Below are 19,882 nucleotides of genomic sequence, written 5' to 3'. Positions count from 1 at the left end.
GGACACTAACATGCATCTAAGGACGATATACAATTTCATCCTTCAGTCAGTGGGATGAGACACTTACAGAAAGCACCTACTCTGTGCTATCTGCAGCCCTCCATATCCTCAGATGCTTAGTATTCATGTCTCATCTCTGGTCCCCAGGATGAGTTCAGGCTGCACCTGTCATGTGATGCTCAGTGGAGTGGACTGGCTTGGAGTAAAGTGACGTATGAGGGCGGGGAGGGCAGAGAAATGGAGCTAATATGTGTCTCCTCACGGTGGCTAAAAATAACTGCACACACAACACCCCCGTTTTACAGCCTACGTCACTGCACTTCCACATGACCTGCCTCACCTTACACCCTCACTCACCTCTCTCCTTAACGCAGAGATGCAGTGTTTGCTTTATAATGTCTTTTCTGCTGGAAAAACCTCTGCATCCCTCACTGTTCTCTGTTGGTTTCCTTTGCATAGCTGTTTCAGTAGTTACTGAGTTCTCCAAGTGCTATGAGAGATGTATGTAGATTAAATCCAGTTTTTTAACCTCTGTTGACTTCACTGGAATTTAGAAGGAACCCAGCGTTGACCTCTCCTTGGGCTTTTCTCTTAAAATAACTCACTGAACTTAATGTTCCAGTGATATTTTCATGGAGATTCTGACCTCCCTTTGGAGATTCTGTTCTCCCTGAGCCTCCTCCTCCTCTGTCTCTCCATTCAGCGTTTGGCTGAGATGAGTGAGACGGGAGAGGCCGCTGCTTTACATTCTTCAGGCCTCACAGAGAACAATTCCACAGGATGTCCTGCTCTTCAGAGCATGCACAGACGCAGCTCTGACGTCAGCCCTCCAGGAACACACACACACACACACACACACACACACAGGCGCGCGCGCTGTGTTTGCCCCGTCTCCTTCACATTCCTTCACATTCCCAACATGGCCTCTCCTGGCATCATATCCCAGATGTTTCGGTTTCCTGGCAGGCTATGTTACCCCTTGGAGTTCCTGGAATTTTTTAGATAAAACAATTATATGTGAAGAATTTTATCTGGAATATATCAGCAATGATCTCACTGAACAGCTGAGAAAATGTAGATGAAGTATAGCTTTTAGACCCCAAACACTCTCTATTCAGCTTTTAATTATTTGTTTATTTTTATGTTGGTATCTCACATGGAAATCTGACTATGCGTGATTGAGGCTGCTCATAAACAACATGCATACAAAACAGCACAAACAAAATCACAATAAAATTCCTGAGAATAACCAGATGAGATGATCTGGTGACTCATGCAAATTTAAAAGCTGTGTAAACTTTGGTTTAAAGCCAGCAGGTTCTCAAAGTATTTTATGTGAGAGCAACAAGGAAAGAGTGCACTACTGTGCATTTTAATTCATCTGTTGTTGGCATTATATTATGATACAGCACACTAAGATTGAGGAAGCTTTTCTTTTCAATTTAAACACTGTTCTAGACACCAGATTAAACCTTCCCAACACTGTCAAATACACCTCACGTTAAGTAATGTAACTACTGATTAAACTGTAAGAATAAAAATAACAATTAGCATCATAAAACACCACCCACTGAACAGACCCAATCACAAAAACTGGCTTCATCACCAAAACCGTGAGATCCTCTGGTTTAAAGTGATCCCAGTTTCTTTGGAGCTCCACCTTTCCAAAGCATTTATTAAAATATGCTTTAGCTGCCTTTGAACACACCCACGCTTACCAGGAACCAAGTCATTTCCAGTGTACTGTGATCATGTGTAAATGGTGACAATGTAATCTTTGAAAGAAGGAAAAATACAGTCTTCATTCCACAGGTTAAAAATTAAATTCAAAAGCTATAAAATGCAAAGTTGTTTAACTCCTTATGCTCACAGGCCAGTGTTGTAGATATGGCACTGAGGCAGCTCACTAAGTTCATTTTTTCTTCTCTACTTGTGCTACTTTAATACCATGCATTAATTATTATCCATAACAACCAACATGTTACAAAGACAGTGTTACACAGGTGCCATGCACAAGATCCTTTGAGATCCTTCACATCCTCTGAGTGATGTTTTGACCGCTTTGATCTGTGGAAAACATCAACAAGTCAACTTTCCCTTTTTCTGCAATAATTTTGCATGCTGTCCTACTTTGAAAGATTACTGCTCTCTTCTTTATTCATCAGGAAACGTCTCGCGTTCAGTAGAGAAAATTATATATTTTTTTTTCATTATAATAAGAAAAATGTGTAATTTATATACACAAGTCTATCCATATAACAAAAGCAAAGCCTGTTACAGAAAGCTAAATTATATTAGAATTACAATATCTTGTCCTCTGTGCATCATAGTATGATAAAGTCCTTGAAAACCATATTTACATTTCAGCTGAAGAGCTCTCTCTGGCTTTTGAGTAATTAGGTTCTTGGTAATGGAAAAGGGGCTGATGAGATTAATATATTCCAAAAATGAGTTGAGAGGAAAGACAGAACACATTTAAGACCATAAAAGCTTAGTCACAGATAGCAGAGAACACAGTCACCATCTTCTTAATATGTACCTCTATTGAACAAATATGTTTAGGTTGTTTCAGCCACCCTGAAATGATTTCACAGGCTGAATTAAATCACTTGTCACGTGTAGTTATTTCTGTCACTCAGTCTGCTATAGCTTTGAAGAACTGGTTCTCAAACCAACAATCCAAAAATAGCTCTTTGGATGTCAAAGTGCCCCCCTGTTTCCTGTTTTCATAGAGGCACAGATTACATGTCTATTCATTTTGATGTTATTGCATTTTCTGTTTGTGCAACATGTCATGCAGGAATGCACACTGCAGAGGCTAGAGCTGCAAACCGTGGATTCCAGTGTGGGTGCAGATGCAATAGACAAGTTGTGGCCTATGATCCAAAAACAGAGACAAACATAACAATAAAAAAAATATCATGTAAACAACAAAACCTTAAGCTATCTGACTGATTTAATTCATTTACAGAACTGGGTTATCATGGCAGTATTTAGTGTATTTAGCTGCATTTATTGCCATTCAAATAGCAAAATGCACCCAAAGTATAGGGACATCAATCTATTTAGGATAATAACGACATGCTGTTATGCAGACACACTTCACAGATTAAGAACAACACAAATCGAAGGATGACAAATGTTTTTAGCACAAAAAGAATCCAGATTTGCCAGCAGTTTTCATGGTTAGGATACATTATTTTACATGGACTAATTTTATCGAATTGAATTAGGGTGAAATTTATTTAGCTAGTGGTTCTCTTTAAGTTTTTTGCTTTGTTTTGTTTTGTTTTTTGGTAGACCACTGACGAGCTGGACAGAAAACCAGACCTGCAAACAGAGCTTTCGTTTCAGCAAACAAAAAACAACCAAAAGCAGCAGTGCAACGCTGCCACCACGTGGCCAAACCTGAGATTACAAAAGTCGCTTCAAAGGCATCCGACTGCCTCCTTCTACGGGACACAGACTTAAACACAGCAAATGGAAAACATTTGAATATCTCAGTGGGCTATATAAATATCTGCATCGATATAAATATGACTCTGATTATCAATCAACGCCCCCCCCCCCCCCCCCCCCCCCCCCCCTCCTTTCAGCTGATACCATTCATGAGCGGTTGCTGTGAATGAGGACGGGTTTTCTCCTCCATCTCGCATCATCGCCACCATCACCACCACCATCGTCGTCAGCGCCCGTCACGTGGTGCGTCGGGAGCGGGCGGTGGGTGTGTCTAATCGCGTGTGGCTTCATTCATAACTACAGTCTTTATTTGAAGCCCAAATTAAAGTATGCAGACGGGGCAGGCTGCCGGTGGACCGCTTCAAACTGAGTCTACAGCCGGGTGAGTCCGATCTTTGTGCGTCTTACACACACATCACCTCTTACTCTGATCAGTTTACACCGACCTACAGTTGTGCTCATGGTTTAATGTGGTACTATTTAATTATGTAGCCTAATATGTGAGATAGATGACACAGCCGACTCTAGATATTCGCAGCATCTGATTTAGCGGGACGCGGAGCCCCCCTCCCCTGTGTCCGGCACATGAAGGTTCCTGTGTGCCTAATCGTGATTTATTCCCCGCAGGGTGAGATCAGACGTCGCAGAGATATGGGGCAGCCCTGATCCGCGGGTTTTCGGAGAGGGGAAGATGCTGCTGCCGCTGCCGCTGCCGCTGCTGATGGTGATGCTGAGGTTGCTGCTGAGCCCCGCCGGCTGCAGCGGATCGCTGTAGTCAGTCTGCACAGAGCGGAGGGAAGCACCTTCAACACCGCCTGCATAGACCGTAAGATGCATCACATCTGGAGCACATCATCACGCAGTCACACGTCAGGGTGATGTGCATTAATCCCCCCCCCATCTTCCCCTTCCTTAGCCCTGATGGTATTTATAAAAGAGGCACTATCCGCACCATTACAGTGGCTGGTTCCCGTCTGAGACACCTCGTCCGTCAGAGATGATGTGAGAATGTAAAATGACATTAAGACCCTGGAACTAACACGTGCACACACGCGCGCGCACGCTTTGGATTAGGCTATATTTTTTCCACCAGTCGGGGTCAGTGTTTTGAACTTTACCTTCAGTATTTACGGATAAAATGATGGTGAAGCTGAAAGTCAAGCTAATGCACTACCACTACTACTACCACCACCACCACTCCTACTGCTACTACTGCTACTACTACTAGGATACACACAACAACGGGATTACAGCGAGTAATACTATACAACAAATAATTATTTTTTAAAAGATAACAATAATAATATTAATAATAATAAACATTTCCCGGGCCAAGACAGAGAATCACTGGCTGTCCAGCTTTGAAAACTCAAGTAGTTCAATATTTTAATAAATATGTTAACAACTCTTGACTTAATTTGTGAAATTAAGATAAGCCTCTGTGGTTTTTGTCTGGAGAATGTAAGAGTGCCTGCAAGGACAATTTTAAAACCATGATCAAAAGTTTATGACTACCTGTTATGTGATGAGCAAAAAAGAAGACATGTTTTTTTTTTTCTTTCTGGAATTATAATTAATCTAATTAATTAGCTGTTCTATTTTTGCCTGGTCCAAGTATGGTAGAAACCCTCTAAGACACACATGCACATGACCACTACTTGCCCACTTTAACTTCATTCTTCCTCAAAACGTGTTTTCATGTGATAAAATGTTCTAATTTCTGTCATGGGAGATTTGCTTTTTGACCACATAAATGTGGGAGACCCCACACTGTAAATAGATCAAGGTCCCCACAACATTACCGTGACTGCACTCACGCACATTTTGACAAATGCCAAGTGTTCACTGAAGATAATTCGACAGAAGAGGAACGCGTCGTGTGTCTGTGTGGTTCTCACCTCTACTCAGAGATGCGTTTGCATCATAGTTACCTTGAGCTGTTGGTTTGTATGAGCTCTTACATAAAATATGACTCTCACATGGTGAGGGAATGTGCGGCGGTGTTACCAGCATGTGTGAAGAATGCAGTCTTGAGCCGACGTTACACAAGCTGAACTCTGTGTAAATACTGATGTGATGTCAGCTCCTCTTCCTGTGCTTACACCTTTCTGCAGGAGAGGTTAGTTTACTAGATGTGATCAGATGTTTGGGAGCTTTAGCTGAGAGATCATTGTAAGGGTTTCGTGTGCTTTTGGCAGATGTCAGCGAATCTTTAGACAGAATAGAGTTGAATGTAAACCAATCAATCCAGTCAACTGATAGGCTTACATTTTTGGGGATGTTAAAGGGGTATTCCACCAGTTTTACACAATCTAGCTCAGCTGACTTGTTTTTGAAGCTTATTAAAGTCTGATGTGGTTGCTGATATGCAGAAAGCCTTCATTACTAATCAGTGTATCTGAAGTTTGAGGGGTGTGGATGAGCTCCAGGAGGATTTTATAAGTAGATTCTGCTGGAGTGCATTTTCTAGCCTTAAAGTCAGGATATCTCAGCCTCTGCAGCATCAAACACTTCAGCCAGGATTTTAGCAATATTGAGCCCTGTGTATTTCCATATATTTCATCTTTTCAGTTTCTTCAGAACTTTTGCTTTATGATTCCTTTGCTGCCTTGAACCCCACCGTGTGCAATTTATCTGTAATTACCACAAAGTCCTGGTAAAATGCAGACTTTCAGAAATCGTACTGATGGCGTGAAACATCACAAATACACTGTAGCTGTGATGTGCATGTGCATCTTATAAAGCTTTGACACAATGACATATTAATGATGACAGGACTATCAGTTTCTTTGACACACATCCCCGAATTATTTACAGGCAATGAGTAACAATCATCACCACACTGATATGAAGATGTACCCGCACATTGCTGCTGTGTCATTCTCAATTTTTCTTTCATTTAATATGACCATGACAACATTGGACCACAAATAGTCATCCTGTGATAAAAATGAGCCTGTGAATATATCTGTACGTGCAAATGAGATGTGATGACACATTGTGAATTAGACAGGATTAAAATAACCAGACACTGTGGTTTTAAATGGTACACTGGTTGGATGCTATTTCCAGCTGTGCATTAATGTGCACTTGGTGCTCTCATTAATATTTTACAGCACAATATGATACACTGTGTATGGTATTTAAAATAATAATAATTCCCATTGGCAGTATTGAATCAGTGTGTAACTTTGCAAAAACAATGTAGGACTCTAGTTTTCTTTGGGCCCCTCCCCAATCAGACCAGGACGGATATGTTTAGCCGCATGTTCTCCTTGAATTGCTGTCTGCCTGAGTGGTGTCCGAAAAGCAACGTGGGCTTTAGAGATAATTGGGACAGTTTCTGGGGAAAACCTGGCCTTGTTAGGAGAGACGGCATCCATCCCACTTTGGATGGAGCAGCTCTAGATTTCTAGAAATCTAGTCGAATTTATTAAATCCCCCAAAAATCTGACTATCCAGGGTTGAGACCAGGAAGCAGAATTGCAGTTTTACACACCTCCCTGCCACTTCTATTCTCCTGTCATCCTCCCAAAAGCCCCATCCCCATAGAGATGGTGCCTGCTCCCAGACCACCAAAAAAACAAACTAAAAATCATCAAAAAAATGATTTGAGCATAAAAATGTACAAAGAAAGAATAATATAGCATCCTCAACTTACACCAAAGAGTAAAACAGTTAAATGTGGATTATCCCTGTTAGTAAATGATTTAATAACTGATCAACATATTGATTTATTCTGCATTACAGAAACCTGGTTGCATCAGGATGAATATGTTAGTTTAAATTAATCAACACCCCGGAGTCACAGTAACTGTCAGAATGCTCGAAGCACAGGTCGAGGAGGAGGAGTAGCAGCAATCTTCCATTCCAGCTTAATCCAGCTTAATCAATTAATCAAAGACCCAGACAAACTTTTAATTCTTTTGAAAGCCTGACTCTTAGCCTTGTCCACCCTAATTGGGAAATTCAAAAACCTGTTTTATTTGTTATCATCTATCATCCACCTGGTCCTTACTCAGTAATTCTGTCTGATTTCTCAGACTTTTTATCTGATTTAGTGCTCAGTTCAGACAAAATAATTATAGTAGGTGATTTTAACATTCATGTAGATGCTAAAAATAACAGCATCAACACTGCATTTAATCTATTATTAGATTCAATTGGCTTCTCTCAAAATGTAAAGGAGCCCACCCACCACTTTAATCATACTCTGGATCTTGTCCTGACATATAGTATAGAAGCTGAAGACTCAACAATATTCCTTGAAAGCCCCCTCCTGTCTGATCATTTCTTAATAACATTTACATTTACTTTAATGGATTACACAGCAGTGGGGAATAAGTTTTATTACAGTAGAAGTCTTTCTGAAAGTGCTGTAATTAAGTTTAAAGATATAATTCCTTCATTATTGTCTTCGATGCTATGTGCCAACACAGTGCAGAGCAGCTACCTAAGCTCTATTCCCACAGAGGTCATCAGTAGTTTTTTTATTTTTATTTTTATGCTTATTAAGCCTGGAAAAAGAGTTTGTTGATCTAGATACATACTCTGGATGGCATTACCTTGGCCTCCAGTAACATTGTGAGGACTCTTGGAGTCATTTTTGACCAGGATTTGTCCTTCAATGCAATATTAAACAAATATGTAGGATTGCTTTCTTGTATTTGTGCAATATATTTAAAATTAGAAACATCCTGTCTCAGAGTGATGCTGAAAAGCTAATTCATGCATTTATTACTTCTAGGCTGGACTCTTGTAATTCATTCCTATCAGGCTGTCCTAAAATCTCGCTGAAAAGCACTTCGCTCTCAGACTGTTGGCTTACTTGTGTTTCCTAAGGTTTTTAAAAGTAGAATGGGAGGCAGAATCCTCAGCTTTCAGGCCCCTCTTCTGTGGAACCAGCTCCCAGCTTGCACAGACACCCTCTCTATTTTTAAGCTTGTAGGCTTAAAACTTTCCTTTTTGATCAAGCTTATAGTTAGGGCTGGATCAGGTGACCCTGAACCATAGTTATGAATCTCTGGCTCTCTTCCACAGTATGTTTTTTGTCCTGTCTGCCTCCTCACACCCCCAACCAGTCACGGCAGATGGCTGCCCCTCCGTGAGTCTGGTTCTGCTGGACCTTTCTTCCTGTTAAAAGGGAGTTTTTTCTTCCCACTGTTGCCAAGTAGCTTGCTCATAGGGGGTTGTCTAATTGTTGGGGTTCTCTCTGTATTGTTGTAGGGTCTTTACCTTACAACATAAAGTGCCTTGAGGTGACTGTTGTGTGAGGTGAGTGGTGAGTGCGAATGGTTGTCTGTCTCTGTGTTAGCCCAGCGACAGGCTGGCGACCTGTCCAGCAAATAGCTCTTTGTGGATCACCTTGTTGTTGCAAAGATACAATTTTATGTCTGTCTAACTGTGTTGTCTTCTACCATATTTTGTAGATTTTGCTAAATAAATGACATTTTAATACCTTTAGCACACCTTTAAAACTTCTTGTTCAGATAGACTAGTCAGTCCGAGATATTTATATTTTGCAATCTTGATAACTAACACATTTCAGTGTTAGGGATGTGGCTATATACCAGTATTATAACAGCGCTATACCAAAATTTAGTATTGCTATTATGTTAATGAAATACATAATATTGTAAATAACTGTGTGAGTGAGTGCTTTTTTTGTACCGCTTTTGTCCATTTATGGTTACAAAGTCTCCACCTGCCTTAACTCAAATTTTGAGTGAAATTAATTTGCCAAAAAAAACAGAACAGACAAATCAGTTTAAGATGAAGCATTGTTCTTTTTCCCCCCACAGTGTATGTATACTACATAATGATAATCATACAATGAAAAAAGTGAAAAGTTAAGTTGCATGAGCAGAGCAGCCTGGAATGGAGCTCAGCTCCTGGCCTAAATGATTGTTTCAGTCCAGTCTGGTGGGATCCTTCCAAACTGGTTTTGCTCTGGATTTAATGACCACGAGAAAATGACTGCACATCTTACCAGTGATCATCACTGTTGCTGCACTTTAGACTTTTTGACATAAAAGGAATTGTGTTATCGTCTAGTAAAAAGCGTCAGCGCAGTGTGACAGTCTTCACTTTTTCATCCTCTGCAGGGTTCACTCATACTGACCTGGACCATGAGCAATGATCTGCCTGTTCTGACAAGTCTGACTGAGAGCTCCACTGTGAGTACTGCTGCCTCAGCCTGTGCTCTGTGTCAACACCTTTAACACATGCTGTTCAGTGTGTCCACACCTTCACATTAGCTAGTGTCTGAAGCCTGCTGTATGATGACTCCACCTCGTTTGAACAAATCAAACTGCATTTACAAAAAATGGACAATGAGATAGCCCAAAAAAACAAACAACAAAAAAAAAAAGCACACACAGTGTTCCAGGAATAGGTATTATATCCCAGGTGGCGCATTAGTGAAAGGCAGCCTGATCTGTATCCAAAACCAATCTGAAATAGGACTGTGCTGTTGGCTTTGTTTACCATGTAGCCTCAGGAGGACGGTGATATCAGAGCTGTTAGTGGACATTTAGAGCTGCCTATGTGCGGAGGGAGAGCTGACTGCTGAGAACTTGCTGGAAATAAGGTCTGCTGTTTAGCGGAGCCTTTACAAAAGCATCGGTTTCATTAACCTACAGAAGCTTTGACAAATTCTCTCATGAAAATCTCTCAACATGATGTGCTGGATTTTTCCAAAGGTTTCATCTGCAGCATGTCGTGAATACAAAATTTATGCTGTTTGTGTGTGACAAAGGGTTCAGTTTATCATGTTTTGGCCTGTAGCAGGATTGAGGTTGCCTAGAAAAAAAAAGGGGGAGAAAGTGAGTTTAGGTCTGCTTTAACGCACTAATCATCAGTCTTTTCTAGTTTGATAAGCAGAGAATGACAGCTTCGTTGGTTCAGCTGTGTATGCGCGCTCTTTCCTCCGCGTAACGACTCGCTGCTGTTAGACTGAGCCTGTGATTGAAGCTGACAGTGACTGATGGAAGAACCTCTGCGATTATAGTGGAAGCAAAGCAGCCATAAAATCAGCTGTATTTGTTGTTGTTTTGCTTTTTTTTAAATGCACATTGTTTTCTAACACAGCTTCATGGGCTCAGCAGTAAGGTCGTTGCTTTCCTTTGCCTCACGTTCAGCGTAAACTGGATATATTTGGGGCTTGGCTCGCTCTTCTGACATCAACTTTAAATAGGTAGCAGCAGGCTTTGGGTTTGCATTAATGACATCGCTGCTGCTCCTATTAAGGCCATCATATTCTAAAAGTTGCAGCTTCTATGAAGTTGCAGCATGTATGATGGCCATCTGTCATATTTTCATACTATGTTAAATAATATGAGATCTTGCAACAGATAGAGAACATTTTGCATGTAACGAGGGAAAAGAACACAATTATTTTCACTGTTTTTGAAGCTGATATCAGAAGAAGAGCCAGGAAAGTCTGGTGTGGGGATTGCTCATGTGCGTCGGCATCCTCCTCCTCCTCTTCCTCCTCCGATTTCCATTTTTAGCCTGCACAGGCCTCATTTCCCCCTCATTGAGAAGAGCTGGGAAATTGAATTAAGGGTCTCGCTGACGTTTCGATTAGCATCCATGGGCTCACCCAGCAAAGACTGAGAGTATTAATCAGAAGAGAGCAGTTGTGCAAGCGGGATGTACACGAGTGTGCGCCTGGATAAGAATCACTGTGAGCGACTTAAGAGAGTCTTTCAGTGTTAATTCCGCTCATTAAATATTACAGCGCTTAGGTGACAGCCTAATGCCACAGAGAGATCCCACAGTGCTGCGAAGCTCAAGGTGAGAAAAATCAATTACTGTACTGTGCAGCACCAGTTCACTACAACAAAACACAACAACAGCGATACCGCATGTAAAGCTTCTGTCTTATTGTGCTCTTGAAGGAATGAGTTATGAGCTCCAGCTACGCCATGTGAATGCAAGCATTCATTTGATGTTGTGCAACTCAAATGGGAAAAGAGTACAGAGAGTACCAGGGACTGACAGGTTTTTAGTGAAAGACTATATTTTTAAAGGGCGAAATTCTGACTTTAAACGTCGTCATTGTTTAGGGTTTAGGGTTATTTTATATAGTCTTTTTGTATTGATATTTGATGAGTTAACGCCACATTTGCCACTTGCATTTATCTCACTATATATTAATAAACAATAATAAAAAATAATAATTAAAAATAAACCAGGCAACCCCCTTAATCACAGCCAGTAGCTGGATCACAGCCTGTAGAAACGTCTGCCCGAGGCGTAACTCCATGTGTAGAGACACCAGGAGTCCGGTGAAATGCTTTGTCTTTGTCTTGTCTTTGTATCTTCTTTCTTGTCACCTGACACTGGCAAACCAACTGTGCATGGATACAAAATGAAGAAAAAATAGGAAGAACTTGGTGAGATTTTGAGCAAAAAACCTTCAACTGCTGGCTTTGGATTTTCAGTTATGGTGTCAGAAACAGGACGGGTAAAGTTGCTCTATGGCTGTTTGCTAACATGTTAGCTGAAACTTAAAATGATAGTTTTGAGTTGGCATTCATACATTCAGAAGCATAATTAGGAAAGGTAAAATGGTCTAAAGGTAAAATGACCTTTTTAAATTAATTTTTTAACATATTACAGTACAAGATATAAAGTGGCTCCATGGCCTAAAGGTCAACATATCCGTTGTACACGTGAAAGATCTTCCATTTGAGAGTGGGAGGAGCCACAAACAATTATAAACACTCGTGCATACTTCCACTTTTGCCTTCAGAACAACTTCAATTCTTCATGGCATTGATTCAACAAGGTGCTGAAAGACTGCTCAGAGATTTTGGTCCATATTTTTTTTTAATTATTATCATTATTATTATTTTGGTCTTTTGAGACTTTGACAGTGCTACAGTGAGAGAGACAGGAAAGCAGGGGGAGAGAGACGGGGGAAGACACGCAGTAAATGACAAACAAACGCGAACCTGTGCCACCTGCCCAGCCATGCGGCATACGTGGTCTTCTGCTCATCTGCTGAGCCACACTGGTGCCTGATTTTGGTCCATTTTGATATTATAACATCAGCTGCACATCCATGATGGGAATCTGTTGTTTGACCACATCCCAAAGACGCTCTACTGAACTGAGATCTGGTGACTTTGGAGGCCATTTGAGTACAGTGGACCCACTGTCATGTTCAAGAACCCAGTTTGAGATGATCTGAATTTGTGGCATGGTATATTATCCTGCTGGAAGCAGCCGTCAGGTGGGTAAAATGTGGTCATGAAGGGCTGGAGATGATCAGCAACAATACACAGGCTGTGTGATTAAATGGTCCTTAGTTAGGACTAAAGGGCCGAAAGTGTGCCAAGAAAATACCACCTTGAAAGTCATATAAATCACTTTTCCTCTGATGCTCGGTTTGAACTTCAGTAGGTTATCTTGAACATGTCTACATTTCTGAATGCACCGAGTTGCTGTCATGCGACTCACTGATCAGATATTTGCATTAACAAGCAGTTGAGCACGTGTGCCTAACAATGTGGCCAGTGAGTGTATTATAAGAGTTTGCTGGAAATTTTTTCTAAGTGTAAACTTAAAATGTATCTGTTAATGTATTTCATGTTTATTTTATGGCACTTCATCTAACTTTTAATCTGTGAATGAAGCATTTTGAACTTTATCACATTGCATTAAAGGCTCTCTAAAAATGTAATTTGACTTTTTGGTTTCTTGATATGTTTCACTATTTGTTTATTATATGCAACATCCTGTGGCAGGTTTTCCCTCTGAAATGTATCGCTTGACTGAATGTATTACTAACTACTAGGGTGGTAACCTCTTTTCATGGTTGCCTCCCATCAGGATGTGCCGGTGTCAGCCGGTCAGGTGGAGAACTATGTCCTGCTGTTGGTGTTGCTGAGTGTTTTCGCTGGGGGGACGCTGGTCCTGATCTCCCTCCTGCTCCTCTTCTGTCACCGCTGCTGCATGGGTGGCCGACGCTACTCCAGGTGAGTGCTACCTGAAGTGACACACTGCGTGGGACTAGCAGGTCAGGTTCACCCTAAATTGTGGAATGCACTACCATCACACCTGAGATCTGTGGACTCTATTGAATCATTTAAAGAACAGCTCAAGACTCATTTGTACAGGCTTGCTTTTAACTAGTGGTTTGTGTGTGTTTTATTGTGTATTATTGTTTTCTTTTAAATGCTGTAAAGCACTTTGTGATTTTATCTAGAAAAGTGCTATATAAATAAAATTTTACTTTACTTTTACTTTAAAAGCACTCAGGGGCCAATGTGATTATGACCACTGCAGATTAAAGCTGAATATGAAATGTAAAGCTGCGAGATGACTCTGCATTTTTGCTTCTCTGAGATGGAAGAGAGTAAAACTCAGTTCCTTCTTTCAGAGCGAGCGATGACCCTGAGAAGACAAATACCACTTATGCTGAGGATTCTCAGCCCACACAAGGTCAGAGCTGTGCAAATTTTTCACACGCACGTTTTGTTTATTTGGTTACAATGTTGTCAATAACTTCAATAATTTCTCTCCTTTTGCTGTGTCCTTGTTGTCTTTGTCACTCAGAAATCACCATTCGTCTAGATGAATCAGATGGTCTCTCAGCGTCGAGCTGTCACGATGGAGAGTCAGAGCGATTTGTCTCCACTGGGTCTACTGGCCGAAGAGTCTCCTTCAATGAGTCTGCACTTTATGAACAGGAGAGGACGACTCAGGACAAAGGGCGCAGGTACAGCTCAACTGAGCTTAGGACGTTTAATCATTTAGATTAGCTGTTTGATGGCATTAGCTCAGGTGATTAATCTTCACTTTCAGGTACACTCTGACTGAAGGAGACTTTCACCACCTGAAGAAGGCCAGACTGACCCACCTTCACCTGCCCCCAGCACCGTGTGACCTAAAAATACTCACAATCATGGAGTGCGACTCAACGGAGAGCAGCACCATTAACATCAGTGAGACTGCAGCTCCCAAACTACCCCTCACAATCTACCAGGTACGCATGACATCACACCGGCTCAGTCACTGTAGCGGACTTTCCCAAGGCTAACATGCATTAAATTCTCCTTCCAGCCTGCTAAAAAAAGAGTCTCTGACTGGATGGGACAGAGCGTCAGCGGGGGTCTGCCAGGAGACCCACACCACTCCGTCATCCTGGATGAGGAGCCCAGGCGGTCCTTATCAGCCTTGAAACCACAGCACACGTGCTCCCAGACAGTGAGTTTGACCTTTATTCACCTCCCACTTCAGAATACTGGTCAAAAGCAACAATAATGAATGTAATTTTCAGTTTGCCGATTGGTCAGTCAGTCAATCTACCGCTATCTACTGATTTCTATGAAATCTGACAGACGTACACAGCTCCTACATGATGAATTCTACATTTGATGACAGACACGAATGATGCTGTTAAACACCAGAATCTTGGGAGTGCTTGCAGGAATGGTTTTTAAATCACAGCCCTATATTTTTCACAGTGAATTTTAAAGCTTAGCAAGCCTGCATTCAGAAATGTAGAAATACATTTGCACTGATAGATTCTTCAGAGCGGATTCATCCACTTTCTTCAAATATTAACAGAGCTGTGAAAGTCAGCTGCCACAAGGCTCAAAGCTGCCGATGCGCTGCGGCATCAGTCATCACTGCTACTCAGTGACAAAATGACAAACTGCTGTCCCCTGAAGACTTTGCCTCTGCCCATCACGATCCATCTCAGCTTGCCTGCTTCAGCAGCTTCCTTAATGTGTCATCATCCTCCCCAACCCCCCCATTCTTCTCCCCCTGCCCCAACTATCGTCTCTTCTGTCAGATGGAGGCTATTGACGACAGGGGAGAGGCAGAGAGCGAGATGAGTCAAGCTATGGGCCAAGGTTCAGTTCTGCATTTCTTCTCCAAACTGCGGCGTCACGCTAGTCTGGAGGGGGCGGGGCCTTACTTCAGGAGGTGGAAGTTTGACACCACACATCGGGCTGCAAGTCTGGATGCCAAAGGTTTGTATGCATGCCATAAACTGATCAGTCGAACAGTTAATTCAGCAAAGCCACAATTTCAAGCTCACCTGAACTCAGTTATGACAACTCTGCTGATACCCTTCTATACACGCAGATGGTAAATCTCAAATAGGGTGCACCATTCAAACTGCTTTAGCCTGCTTATACTCAGTGCGCATCTGCAAGCCACACTACAACTCACCTCCACCCCAGCTCCTCCTTTCATGCTATGTCTAACTTAATCAGTGTCATATCTGTTGTCATTAATGTGTGCTCTGCTCTGTATGGGAGTTTTGCTTCTACTCTTCCTGCCTATGACTCTCCACGTATGCATGTGGATGGGCAGGGAGGTCCCAGAACAGAGCCATGTTGCCAAATATTTATTATTGCAGATGGGAATATCGGTCTTCTTTTGACTGTAGCAGTCCTGACTGAAATAAGAGTGAAAGCGTGGGTAAGGTCTAACCTTCTTATCATGTGAATTTCTTCCAGGATCCCCCAAGAGAAGGCCCTTTCAGAGACAGAGAGCAGCCAGTGAAACCACTGATCACACTGAGGATGACTCTTCTCCTCTCCGAGATGAGGCCATTGAATCTTTCCCACATACGCCCATCCAGACTGGTGGCCTCCAGTCCCTCTCTGCAGAGTCTCTCTCACATCCCCAAATTGCACCCGCATCTTCAGTCTTCCTTAGCAGGTACATCCCTGCCTACAATACCATGACTTAGACTATGTCATTTACAGAATCATCTGACAGTTTTCAATCTGTGCAGGTTAAAGCTGGAGGCCATGGTGGAGGTAGGTGGTAGCAGCACCAGAAGAGAAGAATTCAGTTTGCCACCAGATGTTTGTTTCGCCCTGAGGCAAGAGGAGGTCACAGTCAATGGAACAGGAGCAGAGAAAGAGAGAGTTGTAGGAACAGCAGCAGTGGGAGGAGATGGGCGAGAGTCAGCAGATGAAGATGACATGTTTGAGGCACATCAAGAAGCTGTCATTCAGGAAAGATTTGAAGACATGTTGGGGAAAGATGCAAAAACAGATGGTGTGGTGGCAGATGTGAGGAAAAAGAATGAGGCAGAGGCAGATGATGGAGATGAGGTGGTGTTGGGAGCTGAAGCCAGACAAAGGACTGACTCTGGCTCATCACTTTCCTTCATGCTTCGCCAGGAGAGCTTGGAGGTGCCTCCTTCCCTGTACAGAGACATTTGGAGCTTGCGAGCCTCTTTGGAGCTGTATGCCTCCTCAGACCAGAGCAGCACAGACCGAGAGTCCATCCGCAGTGATGCGGACAGCACCTCGTCCCTCGGTGGTGCGGGAACTCGTTCTGGCCTCGACAGCTGCTTGTCCCAAGACCTGGATGACGAGCCTGAAGGAGAAGGGGAGGGAGAGGGGTTGGAAGGGGGAACCAGAGGGGCATCGGGTTTAGACAGTGAGATGGGAGGCGGACCTGTGGGAGAATCTGAGGGGGGGAACAGAAAGCTCCTTCAGATGGACAGCGGTTACGCCTCCATCGAAGCTCCATCCAGGGCCCCTGAGGACATGCGTCTGTTTGGAACTCCTGGAGCGCCGCGAGGAAAAACAGCATCTGAGAGAAGGTTGTTTTTCACCAACTCTGGAAGAAAGGGTTCAGTATGCGAGAGCATTGAGGCCAAGCTGTTTCAGGAGGAGCTGGAGGACGAGATGGCAAACAGCACCGAGACAGATGAGAAGCTAAAGGAAAAATCCCAGAGTGGCAGCCAAACTCTCACCCTTCAAGAACCATATCAACCCCTGAAATCTCTTCACCCTCAGAAATCTCCAGAATCACAATCACAGCTGATGTCTCCACTTGTGAAAACAATCCCACAGCCCACCAGTCCTCACCGAACGCGTCTCCGCCGCCGTGACTACAGCATAGATGAGAAGACAGACGCTCTCTTCAATGAATTCCTTCGCCATGACCCGCGGTTCGACCAGCAGGACTCTCCGTTACGTTCCAGGCACCGATCCAGAGTTCACCTCCGGAAGCAGTGGCAAAGACATAAGCAATACAGCGACCCTGGCTCAAGCTCTGGGGGAAGATACTCCCCTTCTTTGGAGAGGCAGAGGTTCACTCCACTGAGGAGAGGGGACAGTGCTGGTTACCCTCTGGACACCAGATATCACAGCACCCTCTCACGCATTGCAAGTGCTGCTGATGAAGAAGCCAGCGAGGTTGCGGCTTCTGAGGAGGCAGCCAAAGAAAGACAGGAGAGCACAGATCCATTACGCGAAGGCGCTGCAGAGGAGTCCCCACAAAATGTTGCCAACAAAACATCTGAAGAAGCCGATGCAACAAAGAGCAATTCTTGTAGTGCAGCTTCAGCTGGCGAGACTGATGGGTGCCAAGTCTCTGCAGACTGGGACACAGAAAGCACAACCTGCCAGTCTGAAACCACTGTGCCTGCACAAATGGGCTTCATGGACCCAAGAGTTGACAACAAGAACAACAACAGCAGTCAGGCTATCCTATCAGAGGTTTCCCTGCAGGCAGAGAGCAGTCTGACAGACAAGCTGGCTGTGTCAGTGGAAGAGAGGCTTTACAGCGGTCTGCGCAGCGCAGAGATCAGCCAGGGGGAATCGGAGCATGTGCTTACCGTGTCTCACACAGCCTCACCTGGATTCAGTCCCATGTGATCTCGTTAACATCTTTTTTCCATCACTATTTCCAGTCTGTTGTCTATAGAAGGCACACCCAGACAAACAGGTCTACAACAGTTCAAACATCCTGTGTTTCTGTGTCAGATGTCTTCAAAAGGACAGACCTACCTTCTTGCTCCTCGAGCAGTTCAATTCAGACCTTAGCTGTCACTGTGATGCCATGTGACACGTGATAACCTTTCCATTGGTAATCATGGAAAAAAAAAAAAGAAATGCACTCATAGCTTTGAAAAATATCAACCCATCGTTAAAAAAAAAACTAAATATTTTCAGACTTAACTGTGAATTTTTAGCATGCTACTGTAGGTCTGAACGTCGTATGTGAATACTGTACAGTTTTAACTTTAAAACAAAAAGCACTTTGATGGGAAGAAAGACGATGGTGTTTGTCACCCATTTTTTTCATTTTAAAACCATATCCTCCTCAAGTGTCCTTCTTGTCTCGAGCATCATGAGGTTAAATGTCTATGTGAGCTGTTGTATCAGAACAATGCTGACCCTGTTAAACAAAAAAAACAAACCAAACATTACAATTCTTCAGTCCTTGCAGCCCCCTCTTTCATAAACATATCAAATTAAAAACAGATGGGACACACAATACAGTCACCAGGCATTTTTCTACTCATATTTTACCCGTTTTTATTCTTGTTAGCAATCTGTCCCTCATGCATCAATCAGGTTGTCCAGGAGGAGTGGAGTGCTGCTGAGGGAAGACTGACAGATGATGTTGAAGTAGTGACACAGTAGCCTCTCAGGCTTTTAGACAGATGCTTTGGTGATGGAGAGCTGCTGCCTTGAGGCACGGAGGCTGGAATAGCAGCAGCATTATCGGTTATGAAACGCCATCAGAAAGGGAGTGCAGTGGGAGTGTGTGTTACTAAATAAAAGTATGGTGATTTGCTGTATTTCTCAAAATCAGAAATGAATTAATCTTACTGAACGATGGCCGGGTAGGCAAAGTCTGACTCCTTCATGCCATAGAGCTGCAGATTTGTTGTCTAAACATTATTACATAAACATCAGTGAGTCACACTGTTGGACTGAAACGTCATTACAATAAGAACAGCTACTGAGTCCCACAGACATCTTCCTGTTGCCGTAAATACACACTGAGCACCAAATGTCTGTCATTCTGTGGCTGAATACTGTCAACGCTCCAAAAAATTTAATATTTACACTTGTTTGAGATACCTGCTTCTTTGCCAGAAAAAGCTCAGTCCAGCAGGTTGCGAGCCTGCATCTCACATCCATTATAAATCTACGCAAACCATCCACCGAGGAAGACTGTGACATGCAATTCAATTTTGTAGGCCAGTCTCTCAGGAGTCTTGTGGTAGATGTTGACTACTTATGGCAAGCTAATAGCTAATCTTAAGATGAGACTCCATGGGAACAAGCAAAATTATTCTCAAAGCTTTAAAAATATTAAATCCTCACTTATGAACAGGGACAACAAACTCTCTTAGCTGCTGTTTTTTTATGATCTCTTTATCCAGTTGAAGATTTTTAAACTAGCTGCACAATCTTAATGTTTGGCTTAAATATTTTTTGTTGTACTAAATAACTCCTGGGAGGCTTCATGGTAGTGATGCTTTTATTTTCTGTGAAACCACCATTTGCAACTTTAAGGACATGTTCCTCTTCAATTTAGTACATTCTGTTTTGTCCAATCAAGGAGTGCATCACCTATCCTAAGAAAACCAGGAGAGAAGCTGCAGCTAGAAAACCATTCAAAAATCATAAATGATTGATCC

General features: G+C 42.7%; 1 protein-coding gene across 1 annotated transcript; it reads left to right on the top strand.

The window, feature by feature from the left end:
• Nucleotides 1–3,775: 3,775 nt before the first annotated feature.
• Nucleotides 3,776–19,238, top strand: cbarpa (CACN subunit beta associated regulatory protein a). Its single transcript, XM_030751140.1, has 11 exons — nucleotides 3,776–3,841; nucleotides 4,087–4,285; nucleotides 9,564–9,635; nucleotides 13,300–13,445; nucleotides 13,850–13,911; nucleotides 14,026–14,188; nucleotides 14,275–14,455; nucleotides 14,533–14,676; nucleotides 15,269–15,449; nucleotides 15,942–16,146; nucleotides 16,223–19,238. Exons 3-11 carry the CDS (start codon nucleotides 9,588–9,590, stop codon nucleotides 18,102–18,104), a joined length of 3,012 nt encoding a protein of 1,003 aa, XP_030607000.1. The 5' UTR covers nucleotides 3,776–3,841; nucleotides 4,087–4,285; nucleotides 9,564–9,587; the 3' UTR covers nucleotides 18,105–19,238.
• Nucleotides 19,239–19,882: the final 644 nt, after the last annotated feature.

Source organism: Archocentrus centrarchus, chromosome 17 (genome assembly GCF_007364275.1).
Source record: "Archocentrus centrarchus isolate MPI-CPG fArcCen1 chromosome 17, fArcCen1, whole genome shotgun sequence".
Taxonomy (NCBI): domain Eukaryota; kingdom Metazoa; phylum Chordata; class Actinopteri; order Cichliformes; family Cichlidae; genus Archocentrus; species Archocentrus centrarchus.
The sequence above is the reverse complement of the archived record's forward strand: the minus strand, read 5'-3'. Positions and strand labels throughout refer to the sequence as shown.